This window comes from Nomascus leucogenys, chromosome 11, assembly GCF_006542625.1.
Source record: "Nomascus leucogenys isolate Asia chromosome 11, Asia_NLE_v1, whole genome shotgun sequence".
Classification (NCBI taxonomy): Eukaryota; Metazoa; Chordata; class Mammalia; order Primates; family Hylobatidae; genus Nomascus; species Nomascus leucogenys.
In genome coordinates, this window is record NC_044391.1 from 56,353,382 (window position 1) to 56,372,905 (window position 19,524).

Sequence of the window (19,524 nt, forward strand, 5' to 3'; positions counted from 1 at the left end):
GGAAATAACAACCCTACCACATATCGAGTGGTTCTGAGAATTAAGTGACAAACAACAAATAAGTATTCAGGAGATATTGTCTAGCACATAATAAGTGCTCAGTAGATATTATTTAGCATAGTAGTAATTATTATTATACCCTCAACAATGACCCGCTGTGACACTGCATCCCACACATAAACACCATACACAGAGATTAACACACACCTTCAGGACACACACACACACACAGTCCACTCTCACACACATTTATACATTCCCACTCACTTTTAAGCAACATTAGATGTAATTATGGCATTTGTTCTATGCATTTTTTTAAACCTCATATGACTCTCCCAATAGCCCTATGAGACTAGGAACTAGGGGCAAGCTGTTGTTGGGGGAGGCCTATCATTTTCACCATTTCAGAGGTAATAAAACTGGGGCAGAAGGGTTGAATGAATTTCCCAACATTCCAGAGTAAGCCTGTCCCAGAGCTGTGATGAGAACCCCCATCTTAGATTCCCAGCCCAAAGCACTCTCCAGTGGATCAGCTACCAAGGCTGTGAGTAAACGTAAGGACACACACACACACACACTCTTACACAGAGATGCAGTCTGATACCTGAAGCCAGTGGAGTCTCTACAGCCAGGTAAAGACCTGGCACACCAACTACCCTTGTGTATACCCCTCAGTTCACACACCCCTCCCTCTGGCCTGGCCCCAGCCACACCCCACCAGATGCCACCTCTCCAGCTGTTGCAAGGCTGTCTTCATGGTCTTCACTTGCTGGAAGTGGCAGGACATGTCTGTGGCCAACACCATCTCAATGACCAGGGCCCGGAGCTCTCTGAGTGGACATAAAAAGATAAGCAATCAGCCCCCTCAACGCTGCTGGGCAGGAGGTCCAGGAAGTGGAAAATGGAGTTTGTGGCAAGGGAGTCTCTTAGGGATGCCAAGTACTGGCTTCTGCTCACACAAACTCATCCTTGGTGAGGTTGATGAAAATGTTCATCTCATCATCCTGCATCAATCGGAAAACAGAGCTGATGTGGTGATTCTCCAGCACTGAACGATCATTGTACAGGATGGCACATTCCGACCTACAAAGCCAAAGGTCATCATGGCCACCCCCTGTAAGGAGGGACTCTGGCAACCTCTCCACCTCCGCTTGGCCCCTCCTGCCCCTGCCACATCCCCGCCCCTCACTTGGTCTGGATGTGGAAGCTGTTGGTAGTGCCCGTGTGCTCATAATCATGGATAGCTGCAGCAAAGATGATGGCCAGGAGCTCAATCTCCGACAGGCAGTGCTACAGGAGGAAAGAGAAAGAATGAGAGAGGGGTGACGCCTGCTGGTCACTGCCCAAGAACCTCCACACACAGGCTAGATCACTCATCCCATCCCTTCCATGCTTCCAGGCCAGCTCTTGGTTAATGCAGCCAGGTTTCTCAGCTCCTGGAATGGCCAAGGACCTTCCTCCATCAGAACCTGCAACATTCCCACTGCATCCCAGCACATGTCCCTAGCACTGTCCAACAACTTTTAGTCTACCTGGGAATTCTCTAGAGTGAGTTAATCCAGTTTGACTCTGTAAAGGCTTTGGAGTGCCCAAGAAGAACCAGAGGAGAAATGGAAATGGAAGTACAGTCTAGACCTCCCAGTTCTGTAGCCATAGGCCCTGAATCACAGAAGAATCATCTCCAGGGCACCTACCACCATCCCTGTGCGGAGCAAGAAGCAATGGACTGTCTGGGTAACATCGGCTGCGTGGATCTGGTTGTGGTAAGGATTCTTGTACTTCCCGTAGCCTGTCTCCAAGGCATCCAGGAAACTCATCAAAAACACAGTGGGAATCTGCGGGGGGTTGGGGGAAATGGAGATATATCAGGGATCCGCAGGAATGGTGGTGACTACAGACCAAGATCAACAACTTTCTTTAGAAGGCAGTGTGGCATAGGGAGAGAGCACAGGACTAGTTAGGTGAATCTGGCTCATATCCTGCCTCTACCACCTGCTGGCTGTGCAACCTTGGACAAGTCACATGCCTCTCTGTGCCTCAGATACTTAATTGCAGAATGAAGATAATACCACCTACCTGGAAATTAATGAGATAAGTACAAGGCATTTAGTAAATGCTCTCTAAAGAATAGCTATAATTATTATTATTTCCCTGGAGATTTCCAAGAAAATGAAAGAAAACTTCCCTCCTACCTTCCAAACACCCCACTCCATCCCCAAACCCAAAACCATGAAGAAGGGCTCGGAAGTAAGGGAATGAAGAAGATGACCTAGAGAGGACTCTTCCAGCCAAATGTGGGTTACCCTCTCCTTTGAGAAGCCCTCCCTGACCACCTACCCTCGACATGCACCAGTACCCGCACCCTCAGTCCCACAGAACACACACAAAAGCACCAGGAGCCAGAGCTCTGTCCAGCTACTCTGCATTCGGTCCCTGTCTCTGTGTATGCCCTTAGGGTGTCTGCCTCCTTCAAAAGGCTCAAGACTCCCAGAGGACAGGACTGGTGATCTGTCCCTGAATCTGTTGAGGCTAGGAGGGGACGAAGGTTCAGGACTCGGGAGGTTTCTGTAGAGATGAGCAATACAGTGACAGCGACACAGAAGAAGCACCACTAGTCAGTCAGACCCTAACATCCCCCACCCGCACCCCTGGAGGGCTGTGCCCCAAATTCAGGAAATTTTAAAGGACTGTTTCCATGACAACTGCCCTTGCTTTTGCGTTGCCATGGTGTCCCTGGAGGGAAGGGAAGAAAAATGGAGGAGTAGGGGAGGGGCTAAGTGCCCAGGAAGAGAATGTGGAGTTTGAGAAGGGCAGCTGCTACTGGCCCTACCATCAGAGAAAACTAAAACAAGAAGCACCCCCTCCTTCCTCTAACTGCCTTGGAGCAAAGCAGACTGGGACTGGGCCAAACCTCACCCAAAACAGCTACTCTTGAGGTCCCCCAAACCCAGTCCTTCCAGGTAAGGAGGCAGAGTTTAGGAGAATCTAGTGACTGAAGTCTGAGAGCCAGTTTGGGGAAACATGAGCTGGGAAAAGTCTTAGGAAAAAGAGAGCCCTACTATTCTCTGTCCTGGAAAGGGCAGGATTGGAAAGAAGAAAGTAAAATTGCAGAACAGGCTTCCAGAAGGCCCTTAAGAAAATTTCAACTGAGCATCTCAGGAAAGTTTTGGAAACTCCCTGGGGAGTTGTTGTAAAAGGAGGAGTCAAGGGTGAAGGAAGGGCTCACATGCACAAATAATTTGTTCTGGTGAAGTGGGGGCAGAGGATGGATGGAATGACCTCCCGAAGCTGGCCTGGGAGGGGACCCTCCACCTGGACTCCTTTGACCACCTCTCTCTATGGCCCTTCAGATCATCCACATTTCCCTTCACCTTTAACATCTACTGCTCCCCAAAGTGCTGACCCAATATCCCCATTATGGCTCTTCAACCTCTCTCACCCTCTACTTCCAAATGTGATTTGTCCATGTGAAAGTGTTTTGTTTTTTTCCTGGCACTTTTTCCCTCCCAAAAGATGCTCCCTCCCGGTACAGGATCTAGGAAGGACTTTAATCTCATATAATTCTTCCCATCCAGACAAGCTGAAGAGCAAATGAAGTTCACACACCGTCCCCCTGTCATACAAGCCCACCCCAGCCCTGTCAAGAGCTGACCTTCTCCATATAATTCCTTGCACAGAGACCAGAACTGGGGGACAGGGGAAGGAGTGGCCAATTTTATCCAGGAAACACATGGATTCTAGTCCCAAAGGGCACTGGCTGACAGCATGTGAACCCCAGGCCTCCAGTGTCCACACTGCAAGTCAGCCTAGAGAGGACAAGCTGGGGGGAAAAAGCGAAGCGGGAGAGAGCAGAATCCCAGGCTAGATGGTTACAGACCTAGAGTCTCCCCCTAGAAAGCAATTAATGAAGTCTGGAACTAAGACTGCAGCGAGAGAAAGAAAGGCTAGGCTGGGCGTGGGTGTGGGGAGACTTCCCTGATGTTGAGACTGAGTGAGGGGATCTATGGAATCTGTTTGTTGGGAGGCTTTTAGAACAGGCATGAGAGGAGTGGAGAATCCTGCCTGGAGGTAGAGGTAGGATGCTGCCCAACCTTGAAGCGGCTGATGAGGTTATGCCGAGTCAGCAACTCAAAAACAATGGTCCTCAGGGCATGGTCATCTGCTGCCCGGTTCAAGGAAAAGACATCAAAGCACCAGAGATCCAGGTTCTGTGGAAAAACAATAGAGTATGTTGCTTTCCAGCAGCAGCAAGGGTTGAAGTTAGACTTCAAGAAGGACTTCCCATGAGTACAAAGTCTTGGTAAATAGGAAAGCAAAGAGATGGTGAAGTGTGCCTCTTTCTTCCCATATCTCTCTCAGTACGGGAGAGACAGGAAGGCAGGCGTTTGCTCCTATACTGGGCAAAAGCAGTTTTGATGAATGTGGGAACAACAGTTAAAAGGGAAGGCAGGCTGGGCGCAGTGGCTCACGCCTGTAATCCCAATACTTTGGGAGGCCGAGGTGGGCAGAACACTTGAGGTCAAGAGTTCAAGACCAGCCTGGCCAACATGATGAAACCCCATCTCCACTAAAACTACAAAAATTAGCTGGGCGTGGTGGCAGCCACCTGCAATCCCAGCTACTCAGGAGGCTGAGGCAGGAGAATCACTTGCAGGGAGGCAGAGGCTGCAGTGAGCCGAGATCACGTCACTGCACTCCAACCTGAGTGACAAGAGCGAGACTCCATCTCAAAAAAAAAAAAGGGCAGGCAAAAATCATGCCATAAACAGGGTCTAGAAGTCCCAGTGGCTATTCCATCCCCTAACCTTCTCCTCTTTCCCAAAAACCCAGAGATCACCTTGAGACAGTTGAGAACCGCAGTAGAGTAAGTGGGGCCCACAGAGGTGTATGTTCTCCGGAACATCCTAAGAGAGAACAATGAGAAGAAGCTCACATATGAAGGTCTGGGAGTGGAGGTCTGGCCAGCTGGGGATGTGGGGATGAGCCATGGGATCATACGGCTGGTGGTCATGGAAGACCAGGGTGGCTGGGAAAGAGGGGCACAGCTAAAGGCAGAGGGAGGCTGAGTGTGGGCGAGCCTCACCGTTCCACGAAGATCCCAGCCTGCACAGCGTGCACAATGCTTCGGAACTTGGGCTTCTCCTCTGCTCGGCGGCCTTTGGCCCGGGCCTGCTGGGTGAAGGTGGAGGCCAGCCAGTCCCGCACCTCCGAAGGCACCGCATCTGACCGCAGCTCCTGCAGCTCGTCCTCCGTGTCCAAGATTTGCCTGAGACCCCAGAAGGGGAGTCACAGAGGAAAGACAGCAGGTGCTTCCACAGCCTAGAGACCCTGTACCCAGCCATACCCCACATTTAGTAACTCTCATGCCAGCTCTCTGTCTTCAACCCTGTTTCCTTTCTTTTTCTATATCTTTTTATTTCTTTATCTAACATCTCCAATAATGAAACAGGTCTCTATGTGAGGTAGTGAGCAACCCAACTATGGGAGTGTTTAAGCAGGAAATGGAATGCATCTTTCAGGGATGCTATAGAGCAGCACCATCCAATAGAAATAAAATGCAAGCTGCATATATGAAATTTTAAATTGTCTAGTAGGCCACATTAAAAAGGAAAAGAGAAACAGGTGAAATTCACTTTAATGATAATTTTTTTTTTTTTTGAGACGGAGTCTCACTCCGTTGCCCAGGCCGGAGTGCAGTGGCGCGATCTTGGCTCACTGCAACCTCCGCCTCCCGGGTTCAAGCGATTCTCCTGCCTCAGCCTCCTGAGTAGCTGGGATTACAGGTGCCCACCACCACCCCAGGCTGGTCTTAAACTCCTGACCTCAGTTGATCCATGGGCCTCGGCCTCCCAAAGTGCTGGGATTATAGGCGTGAGCCACCGTGCCCAGCAATAAATTTTATTTTACCTAATACCGCCAAAATATCACTTCGACATGAAACCAACTGTGTGTGTGTGTGTGTGTTTGTGTGTGTGTGTGTGTGTGTGTGTGTGTGTATTTTTAGACAGGGTTTCATTTTATCACCCAGACTGGAGTGCAGTGGTGTGATCACAGCTCACTGCAACCTCAACCTCCCCAGATTCAGGTGATCCTCCCCTCTCAGCCTCCCAAGTAGCGGGGACTACAGGTGCACGCCACCATGCCCAGCTAATTCTTTAATTTTTTGTAGAGACAGGGTTTCATCATGTTGCCCAGGCTGGTCTCGAATTCCTGGGCTCAAGCAATCAGCCTGCCTCAACTTGCCAAAGTGCTGGGATTACAGGCATGAGCCATCACGCCCAGCCTTATAAAATATATTAATGAGATATCAGCTGGGCGCAGTAGCTCATGCCTGTAATCCCAGGACTTTGGGAGGCCAAGGCGGGCAGATCACCTGAGGTTGGGAGTTCGAGACCAGCCTGACCAACATGGAGAAACCCCATCTCTACTAAAAATGCAAAAATTAGCTGGGTGTAGTGGCACATGCCTGTAATCCCAGCTACTCAGGAGGCTGAGGCAGGAGAATTGCTTGAACCCCGGAGGCGGAGGTTGCAGTGAGCCAAGATCGCACCATTGCCCTTCAGCCTGGGCAACAAGAGTAAACTTTGTCTCAAAACAAAAACAAAAAAAAACCATATATATATATATATATGAATATCTTACATTCTTTTTTGTAAGTCTTTGAAATCCGTCATGTATTTTACGTACACATCTCAGTTCATACTTGCCACATTTGAGGTGCTCAATAGCCACCCAGAATGGTGGCTCCCATGTTGGGCAGCACACATCTAGAGGTATTCCACAGTGGAACAGATGAGCTTTAAGGTCCCTTCCAACTCTGAAGCAGTCTTCTGTCCTTCTTGATATCTGCGTTTGTCTCTATCTCTGCATCTCTATGTCTGCCTCTGCTTCTTTATCTCTTACCACTATTTCTCCCTGGATACCTGGAGCTCTTTATTTATTTATTTATTTATTTATTTATTTATTTTTGAGACAGAGTCTTGCTCTGTCACCCAGGCTGGAGTGCAGCAGCTCAATCTCAGCTCACTGCAACCTCTGCCTCCTGGGCTCAAGCCTCCTGGGCTCAAGCCATCCTTCCACCTCAGCCTCCCGAGTAGCTAGAACTACAAGAGCATGCCACCATGCCTGGCTAATTTCTTTTTTTTTTTTGTATTTTTTGTAGAAACAGGGTCTCACCATGTTGCCCAGGCTGGTCTCAAACTCCTGGGCTCAAAGAATCCACCCACCTTGGCCTCCAAAGTGCTAGGATTACAGGTGTGAGCCACTACCTAGAGCTCTTTATATCTGGTCCACCCTCTCTCTTTCTTCCGGTCTCTGTCCATGCCACATGTGTCTATCTTTGTCTTAACCCCTCTCTCTGGAACACTATGTCTGACATCTTTCTCCTTCTCTGTCAGTCTCTCTCACCGTGTCTCATCTATGTAGACGGCTTCCAGCAGAGAAGCTGTGTACTCCAGATTTTTCTTCAGCTCCTCAATGTTTATCTCCCCATTCTCCAACTGCTTCACCATGTAGCGCAGTCTGCAGGGAGCAGATACAGAGAGGCTGCTTAGGCACAGCTACCTTATCATGAGAACAGGATACTCCCTAATAAGGTACATTTTACAGAGACATCCTCAGTCTTTCGTAAATAGTTAGTCATTCTAACATTAATAATAATAGCAGCTAATGTTTCTTTTTTAATCTCAGGCTATTTGCCACTGCCTGTATTGTTTATCTACACCCAAAGTTTAGTGCCAGGTTTTCCTGACTCCACCATCCCCACCACCATCTGACTTCTCCAAACGCGCTCTTTAGTCAGTGTTTAGTCTTGTTTAAAATACCAGGGCCCAGCAGAATTAGGCAGGTACAAGCCCCTGGAGGGATGTTTTTAGGATGATCTGTTTCATAGCCTGAATAACCAAGAGTTGAAACTGCTTATTTCCCCCATGGGAGAGGGCTTTGGGATCAATAGCAATCAAGATAGCCCCCAAGAGTATTTCATTGTCTCTTGGTCATGGTGTGGGGGGTGGGGGTTACATGTCCACAGCCCCTCTGTGCCTGGCAGGGATGGCAAAAGCACAGAACAAAGACAAATCTGAATGCTTTCGCCTGGCCTCTCTCCACGCAGGCAAAGCTAATGGATTATGATTCCAGAATCCATCAACCAGGACAAAGCCGGGTTAACCCCTGCCTTTCCAGTCTTACACCAGAGAGAACCTCTGACAGAGTTACTGTACCCACTCCCTGCCTCTGTCCCCACTGAAGCTTCTTCCAGGATAAAAGTGGTGGGGTGAGCCCAGGGATCTCATTCACTGGATGCTTTGCCTGAAGGAACCTCATGTTTTACACTTATTAATTCTGGGGTTTGTTGATTAACTGGGAGACTTCTTAGAAGCCTGGTGAGTTCAGCCCAGGCAGTCACAAAGCAAACAAAGCTCTTCAGATGGTGATTTTAATGAAAGCAGTTAAACATTCCTTTCTCTCCTTTCCCTCACCCTGCCCCACCCACCTAAAACCAACCCAGGGCTGAAATGGTGGCCATCATAATTCCCCACTGAGAGGGGCTTCAAAAACCCAAGGTCACCCTATGAGTCAGGGAGGAGAAGAGAATGAGTCAGGGATCAGAGGCTGAAATTAGCATCAATTCCCAGGGATGCCGGGGGAGGGAGAACAATGGCGTTCCTGAACAGAAGTAGCTCTAGAATCCCGGGGTCTCGGCAGCTTTGGAATGGGGTGCCCAAAATAGCCAGCCCCAGGAAGCATCACAGGCCAGTCCTCACCTCAGGGCCTAGCAGTCCTGGATGACACGTCTGAGAGCAAATGGGACAGAAGGGAAAGTGATAAAGAAGTTGGAGGACGGCACTGCAGCCTCCTTGGTTGGCTATCCTCAAATCTCACTTTCAGCCTTCCTGCTGCACCATCTCCATGTGGAAACAGCAGGTTGTTTAACAAGTAAGAGGATGATTTTAGTAAAGCTCAGCCCCAGCTCCAGCTTCATTAGGGAGGAGGAATAGAGGCGAGATATCATAAAAGGCTTTCCCAGCTAAATGAGCTGGAAAGGGGCTATGAGCCAGTGTCTCCCAGAGTACCCCACCCAGAGATCACAGAACAAAGACGTATGCTTTGCCTTTGGTGCCCAGGCACAAGCTGGGGCTTTCCCTCTGCCGATCAGTCCCCATAGCCAGGGACCCTCAAATCTGGGGACATAAGACCCAAAAAGGAAGGAGGGCCTCTTCTTCTGCCTATAGTTTTCTCTCCCCCAGATTCCCACCCCAGCCTTCTGCTTCATTCGGCCCTTTTTACAAAAACTTTCCCCAGGGGTCAATGCCCATCACCAAAGTCCTTCCAGTTCCCTTCTCGACCCACCTTTTGAAACCCACATCCCAGCACTGGCTCCCAAAGTGAGCAGCCACACCCACGGCACTCATTTGCATATATTTGCATAATCGCTAACAATGCTGCCAGCTCTACATTTTTAAAAGCGCTTTCTCCTACATTATCTCATTTTATCCTCACAATGGGCCTATGAAGGAGGGAGGCGGGGAAGGAATTGCCATTTCCATTTACAATGCAGAAACCAAGGCTCAGGAGGCAGCTTTGGTGAGATGTATCCAGCAGCAGCACCAGTCTGGGAGGCAGGAATCCTGCATTCAAAGCTAGTACTTCCTGCTGTGAGCCTTTGAACAAGTCACTAACTCTTAATCAGTACTTTTTAAAATGTGGTCTGTAGCCCACTAGCATCAGAATCACCTTGGATCCGTGTAAACAATATAGATCCTAGGTCTCATTCCACAGCTGCTGAATCAGCATTTCTGAGGATACAGTCCAGGGATCTGCTTTTTTTTTTTTTTTACTTTGAGACAGGATCTCACTTTGTCGCCCAGGCTGGAGTGCATTGGCACAACTGCCTCCACCTCCCGGGCTTAATCAATCCTCCTGCCTCAGCCTCCTGAGTAGCTCGGACTACAGGCATGTGCTACCATGCCCGGCTAATTTTTTTTTATTTTTTGTAGAGATGAGGTCCTGCTATGTTGCCCAGGTTGTTCTCAAACTTCTGGCCTCAAGTGATCCTCCCACCTCATCCTCCCAAAGTGCTGGGATTACAGACACGAGCCACTGCACCCAGCCTGCTTTTTTTTTTTTTTTTTTAAGGGACAAGGTCACCCAGATCATAGCTCTGGACTTCCTGCAGAAGAACAGTGAGGTGAGGACTTTGAGTGGGTCTGGGGAGGTCTTAACTCCAAAAGACTTTACAATAAGAGAAGGTCCTGCCAGGCCAGAATGTATGGGTGTGGGGGGTGTTTTTTGACTTCGGGAGGGTACAGTTCAGCACCTGGATCCTTTCAGCCACTTTAGTCCAGATCCTCTTCTTAGACTTCTCATTTGTCATATTTATTCTTTAATCTTCCTTTCCCTCCCTCCCCACCTCCTTCTGGTGTCTGGATCATGTTTGGTTCAACAGATTTCAACAGAAGCTATACAAGAGCTCCTGGACAAGATCTAGAAGTGGCATGATCATAGCTCACTGTAACCTCAAGCTCCTGGGCTTAAGCAATCCTCAGCTTGAGGCCTCCCAAAGTGTTAGCATTACAGGTGTGAGCCACAGTTCCCAGCCCAATCTGCATTTTAAAAACACCCCAGGTTATTCTAATATACACTAAACTTTGAGAATGTTTATCTTAGAGCCTCAACTTGTTCATCTATAAAATGGTAAGGATGCTAATAAACATTTCACAGGGCTAGTAATAAGAGGATTAAGTGATATAATACATTAAAAGGCCTGGCACATACAAAAGGTCTCCATAAATGTAATTTGAATAGGAATTGACTGATCAACATCAAATCATGGTGGTCCTAACCCAGCTCACACCACACTCCCTTCAAGTCCAACAAGTACCTTTTCTCTCCCAAGTCCAGATGGAGAAGACTGAGTTGGTTTGGATTGAGGCTGGTAATTAGGAAGCCCCCTAACAGAGGGAATGGGAGAAAGATAATAGCCATGATCTTTCCTTTACAATTACAAACTTCATTTAATCTTCACAAGCTCCTTATGATGGAGGTTAAGTGACTTGTCTAAGGTCACACAACTCATCCATCTCAGGCAGGTTGCCAAGGCCTACAACTCAAGCTAATGGAACCTAACCGTGTCCCCAAACAATGAAGCTGTTAAGGCAGAACAAACCTAATCATGCAGTTAGCTTAGAGAGAGGCTGGAACCCATTCCACCATAGCTTCTGCAGTCTCAGCCCGTCCAACCTTAATTAATTCTGTCGGTTGGCCCATAGGAGACTGTGAGTGTCTTGATGACGCTGACAGTGGCTTGTTTATCTTGGCCTCCATCCTCAGAGCACACAGAACGTGCTCAGTAAAAGTTCATTAAATAAATAAAACGGAAAGGGGAAAATTAATCAGGTGTGAGGCTATCTCCCAGAGCTCACAATGGAGATTTCTGAGCCAGGGTTTCTAAAAATAACAGTGAGCCTGAGAAGAGTAAGGTTGTAGGTTGACTTCAAGCACAGGCTTCCCTCCGAGTTTCTCCTCCCTCACTTACAGATCTTGTCCAGGAGCTCTTGTATAGCTTCTGTTGAAATCTGAACCAAACACAATCCAGACACCAGAAGGAGGCAGGGAGGGAGGGGAAAAAAGATTAAAGAATAAATTTGACAAATGAGAAGTCTAAGAAGAGGACCTGGACTCAAGCAGCTGAAAGGATCCAGGTGCTGAACTGCACCCTCCTGAAGTCAAATAACCCACCCCGCACACACACCCCATACTTTCTGGCCTGCCAGGACCCGCTCTTATTCTAAAGTCCTTTAGAGTTAGGATCTCCCCAGACCACTCAAAGTCCTCACCTCACTGTTCTTCTGCAGGAAGTCCTTCTATCCCACCAACATCAGTTTTAATCCAAGCCCTCTGTTTCAGCCATCACGGAATCTGGCACAGTAAAAGTACCTTTCCCTGTAGAACAGGATGCTCAACCCTGTCCAGTCCTCACCTGGCCCCAATGAAAACTGGCAGCTTCCCCCAACTTTCCTTCCACCTCCATCTCTGCCCGTTTCACCACCACTTCCTTCTGCTTTACCTTCAGTCCCTGCATGATTGGAAAAGCCTCAGATCCCTACTCCTGGAAGTCCACAGTCTCTCCTAGCTCTAAGCAGCCGTTGGGAGGAAAAGACTCTGGCAGTTATAACCCCAACACCTCAGAAGAGCTCAGCTTCTCCAGCTTCTACAGTTCATTTCTTTGGTTCACCATGGCTGGTGTTCTGGGGATTTCCAAAGTCCCCTGCCTCTGCTTCCAGCACCCACATTCCCAAAAAGATCACCATAAGTAGGGGGCTTAGGACAGGGAAGCCAGAGAAGGACTTCCTGCAGAAGAACAGTGAGATGAAGACTTTGAGTGGGTCTGGGGAGATCCTAACTCTGAAGGACTTTAGAATAAGATGGGGGATGGGAGTCAGGAGAAGAATTCTATTTCCAGTTTGGGTTCTTAAGACCAGATGAAATTTCAAAGGAATGTGAGGTCCTAAGGATGTTGGGAGTCGGGAAGGAGAGAAAAGGAAGAAACACTGATAAGTCACCTGCCATAGTCAAGAAGAAGCGATTTTAAAAAGGGAGGGGGGGATGGAAATGGGAGGAGAATAAGGTAAAGGGCAAGATGCACAGAGTAAAAGGTGAAGTTGGCACGCACACACACACACACACACACGCACAAAACATATGGGGGACTGCCAGGTCTTTATCTCTCCACTTCACTAAACTACAACTGGTGGATCCATGAGCAACCTGTCCTGTCCTCTCCCTCCTCCCCCCTTTCTCTTCTCATCCCTGGCACCTACCTGAGGATGGGGCCCTGGAGGTGGCTCCTCTGAACAGGAACAGGGTTTGCCATGGGAATCAAAGTTTCCTGCTTCAGAGTATCAGAATCCTGACCCCGGGAGCCCCAGGGCCCCCAAGGGGGGACAACTTCCTCTTTGGCCCCTGCCTTCCTCCTCCAGGTCCCAGTAGAACTGAGCAACTGACCAGAGAGAACTTTGGGGAGGGGCCTGGCTGCAGGAAGAAGAGAGTGGGGAGGCAGAGACCCAGCCTACCGGAACTGGGTGAGAGGGGAGGCTGCGGGAAAAGTTTCACATCTGAATCAGACGGAAAACAAGAATCTGTTCTCAGAAGAGGCCCAGAAAGGACAGAAATAGCACAGGCCAGGCCCTTGCTCTGAGGAGGTGGGGCTCCTCTTTTGGGAAAAAGGGGGTTAGCAAGAGGCTTAAGGGTGCAGGGACAGGGAACCATCCTGAATCTGTCACGGAGAGGAAGTCTGTAGCGGGAGGGGAAGGTGCCCTGCAAGAACCCCCAAAAGGAGCTAAGCAGATTCAGCTCCCTCTCAGGGTCTTTTTCTGGGGCCATTCGTCAAAACGAGCTTTAACCCACCTCACAGAATGGAAGCAAGACAGGGGGATGAACTTCCCACAGAATATAAGAAACTGTAGGGAGGGGCTTCCTGAAGCTAGGTGTCAGGGGATCCTTATCCAGAGACCGGCTCAACAGGGAGGGAAGGGCCTTGCTGACCCGCAAGCAGAGAATGCAAGTCAAGAGAACTCGCTCATAGAAACCAAGGGGTTGGGCAAATTAACACCCCCAGCCCCAGTTTTCTCATTTGTAAAATGGAAATTGGGGAATAACCATGAATTAACCAGAGAGAGGTCAATCCGGCTCAGAGGTAAGGAGAAGCCATGAGATGGCCCAGGAGGGGCCAAAAGAGGCCCCCAGAAGGGGTCTGAGGACCAGGACCCCCTCTCCCGCCTTCAGACTTTGCTTTCGCAAAGGTTGGGGAGGGAAGAACCCAGCCTCTGCAGCTCCAAGTGGACGTGCGCACACAGTCCCAGCCCGCCTCCTGATTGGCTGGGAGATGACATCACCAATACATGTACGCTGGGGCCATGATTGGTCGGCTGAGGAGCTGGGCGGGGCTAAGGAGAAGGGCCGGCGGGCGAAGCCGAACGCATTGGGGAAAAGAGTTCAGGGATCTGCAGTCTCTTAGATGTAGGTCTATGGCTGAGGGTGATGTGGTAAAGAGGAGAAGGAACTAATGGGGTTGAGCATGTCAGCAGAAAGGGAAAAGAGAAGACACAGGCCAAGAGCTAGGATTTTATGACAGGAAGTTTTCCCTTTACCCCTACCCGTCAAAAGCAGGAAGAAATTAAAATACCTTGTCATTATGCCAAAGCCTTGAAGAATTAGAAATAAATGAAGTTTGGGAACCTGCTGTTTCTCAGCTCCACTGAGTACTGGGACAAGTGGAAGTGGGCTTCGATCTCAACAAGAGGAGTGGAAGTCAAATATGTTAAGGCTGTTCTCTAGTGAACACCTGGTAGCCGTGATGAAGCAGGGCTGCTGCGGATCTTGGGAGAGAAGAAACCCACTTTCTCTGTACCCATCTCTTTCTCTCTGTGTCCCACCACCACCCTCCCCACAATGACCACAAGCTGATGAGTATTTTTAGACAGAAAGGACTAGACCCAGTGTCAGAGACCCTGAATGCCACCCAGGAGATGAGGACAGGTCATTTGGCATGTTCTGTGGACATGCTTGCGTTGCAGGATGGGGCTGGGAGTGGGGGCAGATGGCAGCACACAGCCTGAAATACTAATAACCTCCAACCCAGGCCAGCTTCCCTGCCTCGTCTTGTACCCTCACTCCAGACCCTGCCACTCTAGCCAAGTAAGTGCTAACCTCAACTCTCCTAATGAAAAGTAAAGATTTCTTAGACTACAAAAGCCTCGAAGAGGATATCTTGTCCATTCCTCTCCTCTCTTATCCATTAGAACCAAAGCTGGTTGGACGAATGGCTGCTCACCACTTCAGCCCACGTATGCATGCTGCATACTTTGCCCTAGCCTGTTATTATTATTTACTCTTCCTAATAAGGAGGGATAATGATCAATCATCATCCCTTCCTGAGGAAAAATTTCAAACATAGACACTTACCCACACATATACACACACCCCACACTCTACCTCTAAGGAGACTGTCACCTGGCTGGCAGGCAGGACATAAATGTGATGACCTCAACAAAGGGTCCAGTATGGATTTTCCTTTAGCGCTTAAATGTAGTTTAAAAACAGAAAGGAACCCAAGTCTAATGCCTGCCCAGCCTGCAGTGAAGAATAAGGTTGAGGTAGGAAACAAAGGATGGGAGACTCTGCCTCTGGTAAGAGAAAAGGGGTGGGGGTGGGTGGGGGTAAAGGGATGGATGCTTGGAAAGGAATTCACTGGCTGACTTCAAAGCCCTAAAAGCTCAGAAATTGAAAGAACCAAGGAAATCATCTAATTCCAATAGAAAGAGGGCGTAAGTTTAAAATCAGGAGACTTTTCTGGCTAGCTCAGTTGAAAAGAAAAAACTGAATTTAAAAAGAAATCACAAACTTTTGCCTAGATTTTATTACTATGTGTGACCTTGGGAAAGTCACTCTGAGCTTCAGTTTCCTGGTCTATAAAGTGGGTAAATAATACATGCTTCACAGAATTTTCACAAGGACCTAATGAGATATGGTATGAGAACACCTTGGGAACCCTAAAGTGATACATGAATGTGAAGGATAATTATTTAGTCCAAATCTTTAGTTAGTTCAGCAAATATTCATTGAGTCATTCATAAACAAAGTCCCATATGCCCACTCTTACAGCCAGGACCCCTGACTTTCCACCCAGGCCTCAGATGGCACCTGGCTATTTGTGGGAAAGCTCTAGTCTCCCTGATGCCACCACTCTGGACATTTAGGGCTTCTCTCTGGCTTCTTATTCCAGAGGCCCTGGGGAGGCAGTGGAGGCAGAGGCTGCAGAGTATGTAGAGCATGAAGCTCCAGAAACCAAGAACAACCAGCTCTCCACCTCACCCGAGCATTCCCACTCCCCCACTCCCCTGGCTTCTGGCTTCCATTGCTATACAGACAGCCCCAGTTCTGGCAGCTGGCTGGGCATTGTGGCGGGGGTGGCTCCACAGATAAAAATAGCCCCCCGGTGGCAAAGCTGGGTTGCCATCCTGGGAGGCACTGTTGACATGGCAGCAGTGGTGAGAGAGCCCTCAGCACTGGACAGAGGAGCTACGGGTGGGGGTGGGATGAGGAAAGGGAATGGGGCAGGGCCTAGGGAAGGTTGGAAGATAGTGGGGGAAGGGCAGAAACCAGGAGGGTGGAGGGAGATGAGGAAGAGGGGTAGGAGGTATTAAGGGGGCAGGGAGGAAAGGAAAGGAGATTTGAAAGGTGCTGCATTAGAGAAGCTGGGAACACACTGAAGAAGTGGGAGCGACTGCTTTCAGACTCCTCCTGTGCCTGTGCCTTCTGACCAGAAGCCGTTTCTAACAGGTGTTCCTAGCAACAACCCAGCACAACTCAGATCACACGAGGAAGGGAATAATCTAAGCTTGAGCCTCAGCCCAGACCAATAAGAACCCAGGTGTCCCAGCTCCCAGCCAAGAACACAAATGAGTCACCTTTCCATCAGACTTCAGCCCTTGAGAGAGGGAGGAATTGGGAGGGGTGGGTGAGAAGGTCAGAGGAAGGCAAACTGAAGAGGAGGCTCCCAGTACCCAGTCCAGAAGAACTCTTTCTCTGGTTCATTTGTCCACCCCTCTTCTCCCTCCCTACACCATTTGATTTTGCTCATTAACCACCTCCACATGGACCACCCCACCAGCCCTCCAAACCACATCCCAACAGCTGTTCCCAGCAGATGCCCTGCTTCCATGGGGCCTAACAGATGTTGAAGGTAGTCTGGGATGGGAAAGTAAATTAAAAGCTTGGCAAGAGTCTGACTGCAAGTGTGATGAGGGCAGCATGAGATTATGGATCAGCAGGATTTGGGTCTGGTCCCAGCACTGCCCCAATTTTACTATCTCTGGGGATCTGTTCCTCCTCTGTAGCCTTTATGGTTCTCAGATTCAGGAACTGGGTTGGAGACACTGGGGAAGTAAGATGCTTGGGCCTCAATTTCCCAGTGCCAGAGTTCATCCTTTCTGACTGGCTCACTGCTTCCCCAAATCAGCTCTAACCCAGTGCTTAAAGGAGAAGGGTAGATTTTTTCTTTATCAGAGAAAGGCCACAGTCTAACCTCCATGAACTTTCCAGGAAGTTCTCCTGCATATCTGTCTGCAATTTATTTCACTGCAATTTAAAAAACAACAGCAAATTTTCTTGGCATTTCAAAGAAGAGCAGAAAGGGAGAGAACAGGAGGGACCAAGAAGTCTTTGAGGTGTCTAGTGCAATTTGACTTATTATACATCTTCCAGATTGGAATTTCTAAAGCAATTGCTTAGTAGAGAGATGCTCACGGTTTAGGAAGTTTGGCAATACTGTTGGCATGTGTGTTCACTCAGTCCAGGCCACAAGAAGTTTCCAAACAAGGTGGGCACAGAGGAGAGAACTAGAGACATGGTGCCAAGCAGATATGCAAGAGCGGATAAACAGGGGAGCAGGGAAGCCAACAAATAGGAATAAAAGGAAAAACTTCCCCCAGGTCCTGCCTGCCAGAGAATCACTCAGCCTCTCCCCACAACCAGCCCCCAGCCCCCAGCCCTCAACCCCCCACCAGCCAAGTTCCCTTCCCAACCTAAATGGTGCCAACACCAGCTGGCAGCCTAATCACCCCACTGTAGCCACCATAATTATTTGCAAATCTGACTTCTCACTGCAGCTGTGGAATCAACTGACCTGGAAGTCTGGCTCTACCCAACAGCAACACCTGAAGCACCCCCTTTCTAGCTCTTCTCCATGCCCTATGCCCCCAGGCTTTACCCCAAAAACAACCTGACCCTTTTTCCACCAAGCCTTCCTCTCTACCAAAACCCCAACACAGCTCCCTCAGTGCACCTTTGCCAGGTCTGAGTGCTGAAGTGGAATCTGAACCTGGTGTTTTCTTCTCAGACAGCGATAAGCTCCATAGATGCAACCCCAGCTGAGGGGAGAGGAGCAGTTGCAGGATTGGGGGATACTAGGGCAGAGGGGCAAGAGCAGGGGCACTAGGGACCTCCCTGCATTGAATGGATAACAAGTTGATTTTATCCTTTTCCCTTCTCAGTCACTCTTTTTTTCCCTGCTCAATTCCCATCTATGCCCCTTCCCAAAGGAACGAAGGAATGGTCCTCCAGTTCTCTCAGACCATGTAGTCTTGCTCCCTTAGGGGACAATTTCATTATCTAACAACTTCCATTCTCCCCAGTTGTCTCAACTCCACCCCACCTGCTGCCCTGGTTTTGCCCCTCTTTCTCTGCTGCTATCCTGAAGATAGTTGGAAAATAGCTACTCAACTTCCGTGCCTGAGAAAAATCAGCCCCTTGAGATTCAAAGGCAATTACTTGGCTTCCTCCCCAGAGGGACTAGGAGGATGAGGTCACTGAGAAGGCAAAAGACACGCCTTGCAGAAGACAGGAGTCGGGGCTGGACTCCTAAGGCCCCAGAGGGCACCTATAGCCAGCTTATCCTGTACCATCACCACAGCAACCCCTCGGTGAGGGAGGGAGCCACGGGGATTTTCTGACTCCTAGCCAAGATGAGGGAGGAGAAGTACTGATGGCAAGAGCAAAAGGGTAAGTCAAAAGGAATGGGACAGAGAGAGGAAGTGGGACAAGGGAGAAGAGCAAAAGGGAGCCTCACAGCGAAAGAGAACCCAGAGAAAGATGAGGCAAAGGAGAAGATGGAATAATCAAAGAAGAGAAAATGAGAGAGAGCAGAGGAGTTGGACACAAATTCCCAGGGATTCCTTTAAAGACTCAAAAAGAGAGGGAAGACCTGTTTTCAAGGTTTGCTGCTCCTCCATCCCAGTCTGAAGGTGGCAGAAAGATTTTTTTTAAAAAAAGGTCAGGGGAATCTGGGAGGTAGGGAAGCTACCATTCCTTTGATTTCAGGAACTCCCAGGCAGGATGTAGTTATAGATGTGCAGGCTTCTTTCCTACTGAGCATCTCACCTGGCCTTCTAGTCCAATGCATCCCCAACCTCTTTCACCTTCCTCTGGGCAAAAGTGGCAAATGCAACCTCAAATGTGGAATCCTCTGCCTTTTTTCAAACCACCTCCTGAGGCTCCTGGACAAGCAGAGTGATGTTTGGATTCTAAGAGACTTCAGTGATTTTCTAAAATAGGATGTGGTATACCCGATGATACTCTCAGGCCTAGGGACTTGGGATAAATGTCAGAAGGGAATTCCCAATGTTCATAGAACCCACCTATGGCAGCCCCTGGGCTTCCCACACTCACCATGTCTCAGAACTGCAATTGTTCCATCCACTTCCAGTTTGACCACTGGGAAAAAACGATAAGGAGGAAGTTCCTCTCCTTTCTTTTGACCTCAGTGGCCCACATCCTTCATAATATTGCCTTCCTCTAGCCCCACCTATCCTTCTGGTCTCTAAGTTCAGACACATGCCTTCACTCCTTCCAGATAACCATCAACAAGACTCCTTCAATCACGGCTCAAACCTATTCAGTAATTCATATTCCTACCTCTTGAATCTTTGTCTCCCTCATCCCAGCCAATAGTTGCCCATCCATTCCCAT

The 19,524-nt window shown here is 48.9% G+C and overlaps 1 protein-coding gene across 2 annotated transcripts in view; it reads right to left on the bottom strand.

The window, feature by feature from the left end:
* Positions 1–19,524, bottom strand: part of PDE1B (phosphodiesterase 1B) — a 29,675-nt gene that overhangs the window by 4,781 nt on the left and 5,370 nt on the right. The window contains exons 1-9 of one of the 2 annotated variants that reach the window (XM_003252869.3): positions 12,819–13,003; positions 7,408–7,521; positions 5,084–5,266; positions 4,838–4,904; positions 4,092–4,208; positions 1,695–1,835; positions 1,190–1,290; positions 958–1,083; positions 729–830 (exon numbers count right to left, since the gene is read on the bottom strand). In XM_003252869.3, the coding sequence (XP_003252917.1) occupies positions 729–830; positions 958–1,083; positions 1,190–1,290; positions 1,695–1,835; positions 4,092–4,208; positions 4,838–4,904; positions 5,084–5,266; positions 7,408–7,521; positions 12,819–12,871 (1,004 nt within the window). In that variant the 5' untranslated portion in view covers positions 12,872–13,003. Of the gene's footprint in view, positions 1–728; positions 831–957; positions 1,084–1,189; positions 1,291–1,694; positions 1,836–4,091; positions 4,209–4,837; positions 4,905–5,083; positions 5,267–7,407; positions 7,522–12,818; positions 13,004–19,524 lie in introns of those variants that run through there. The other variant, XM_003252868.3, reaches the window with a different exon arrangement.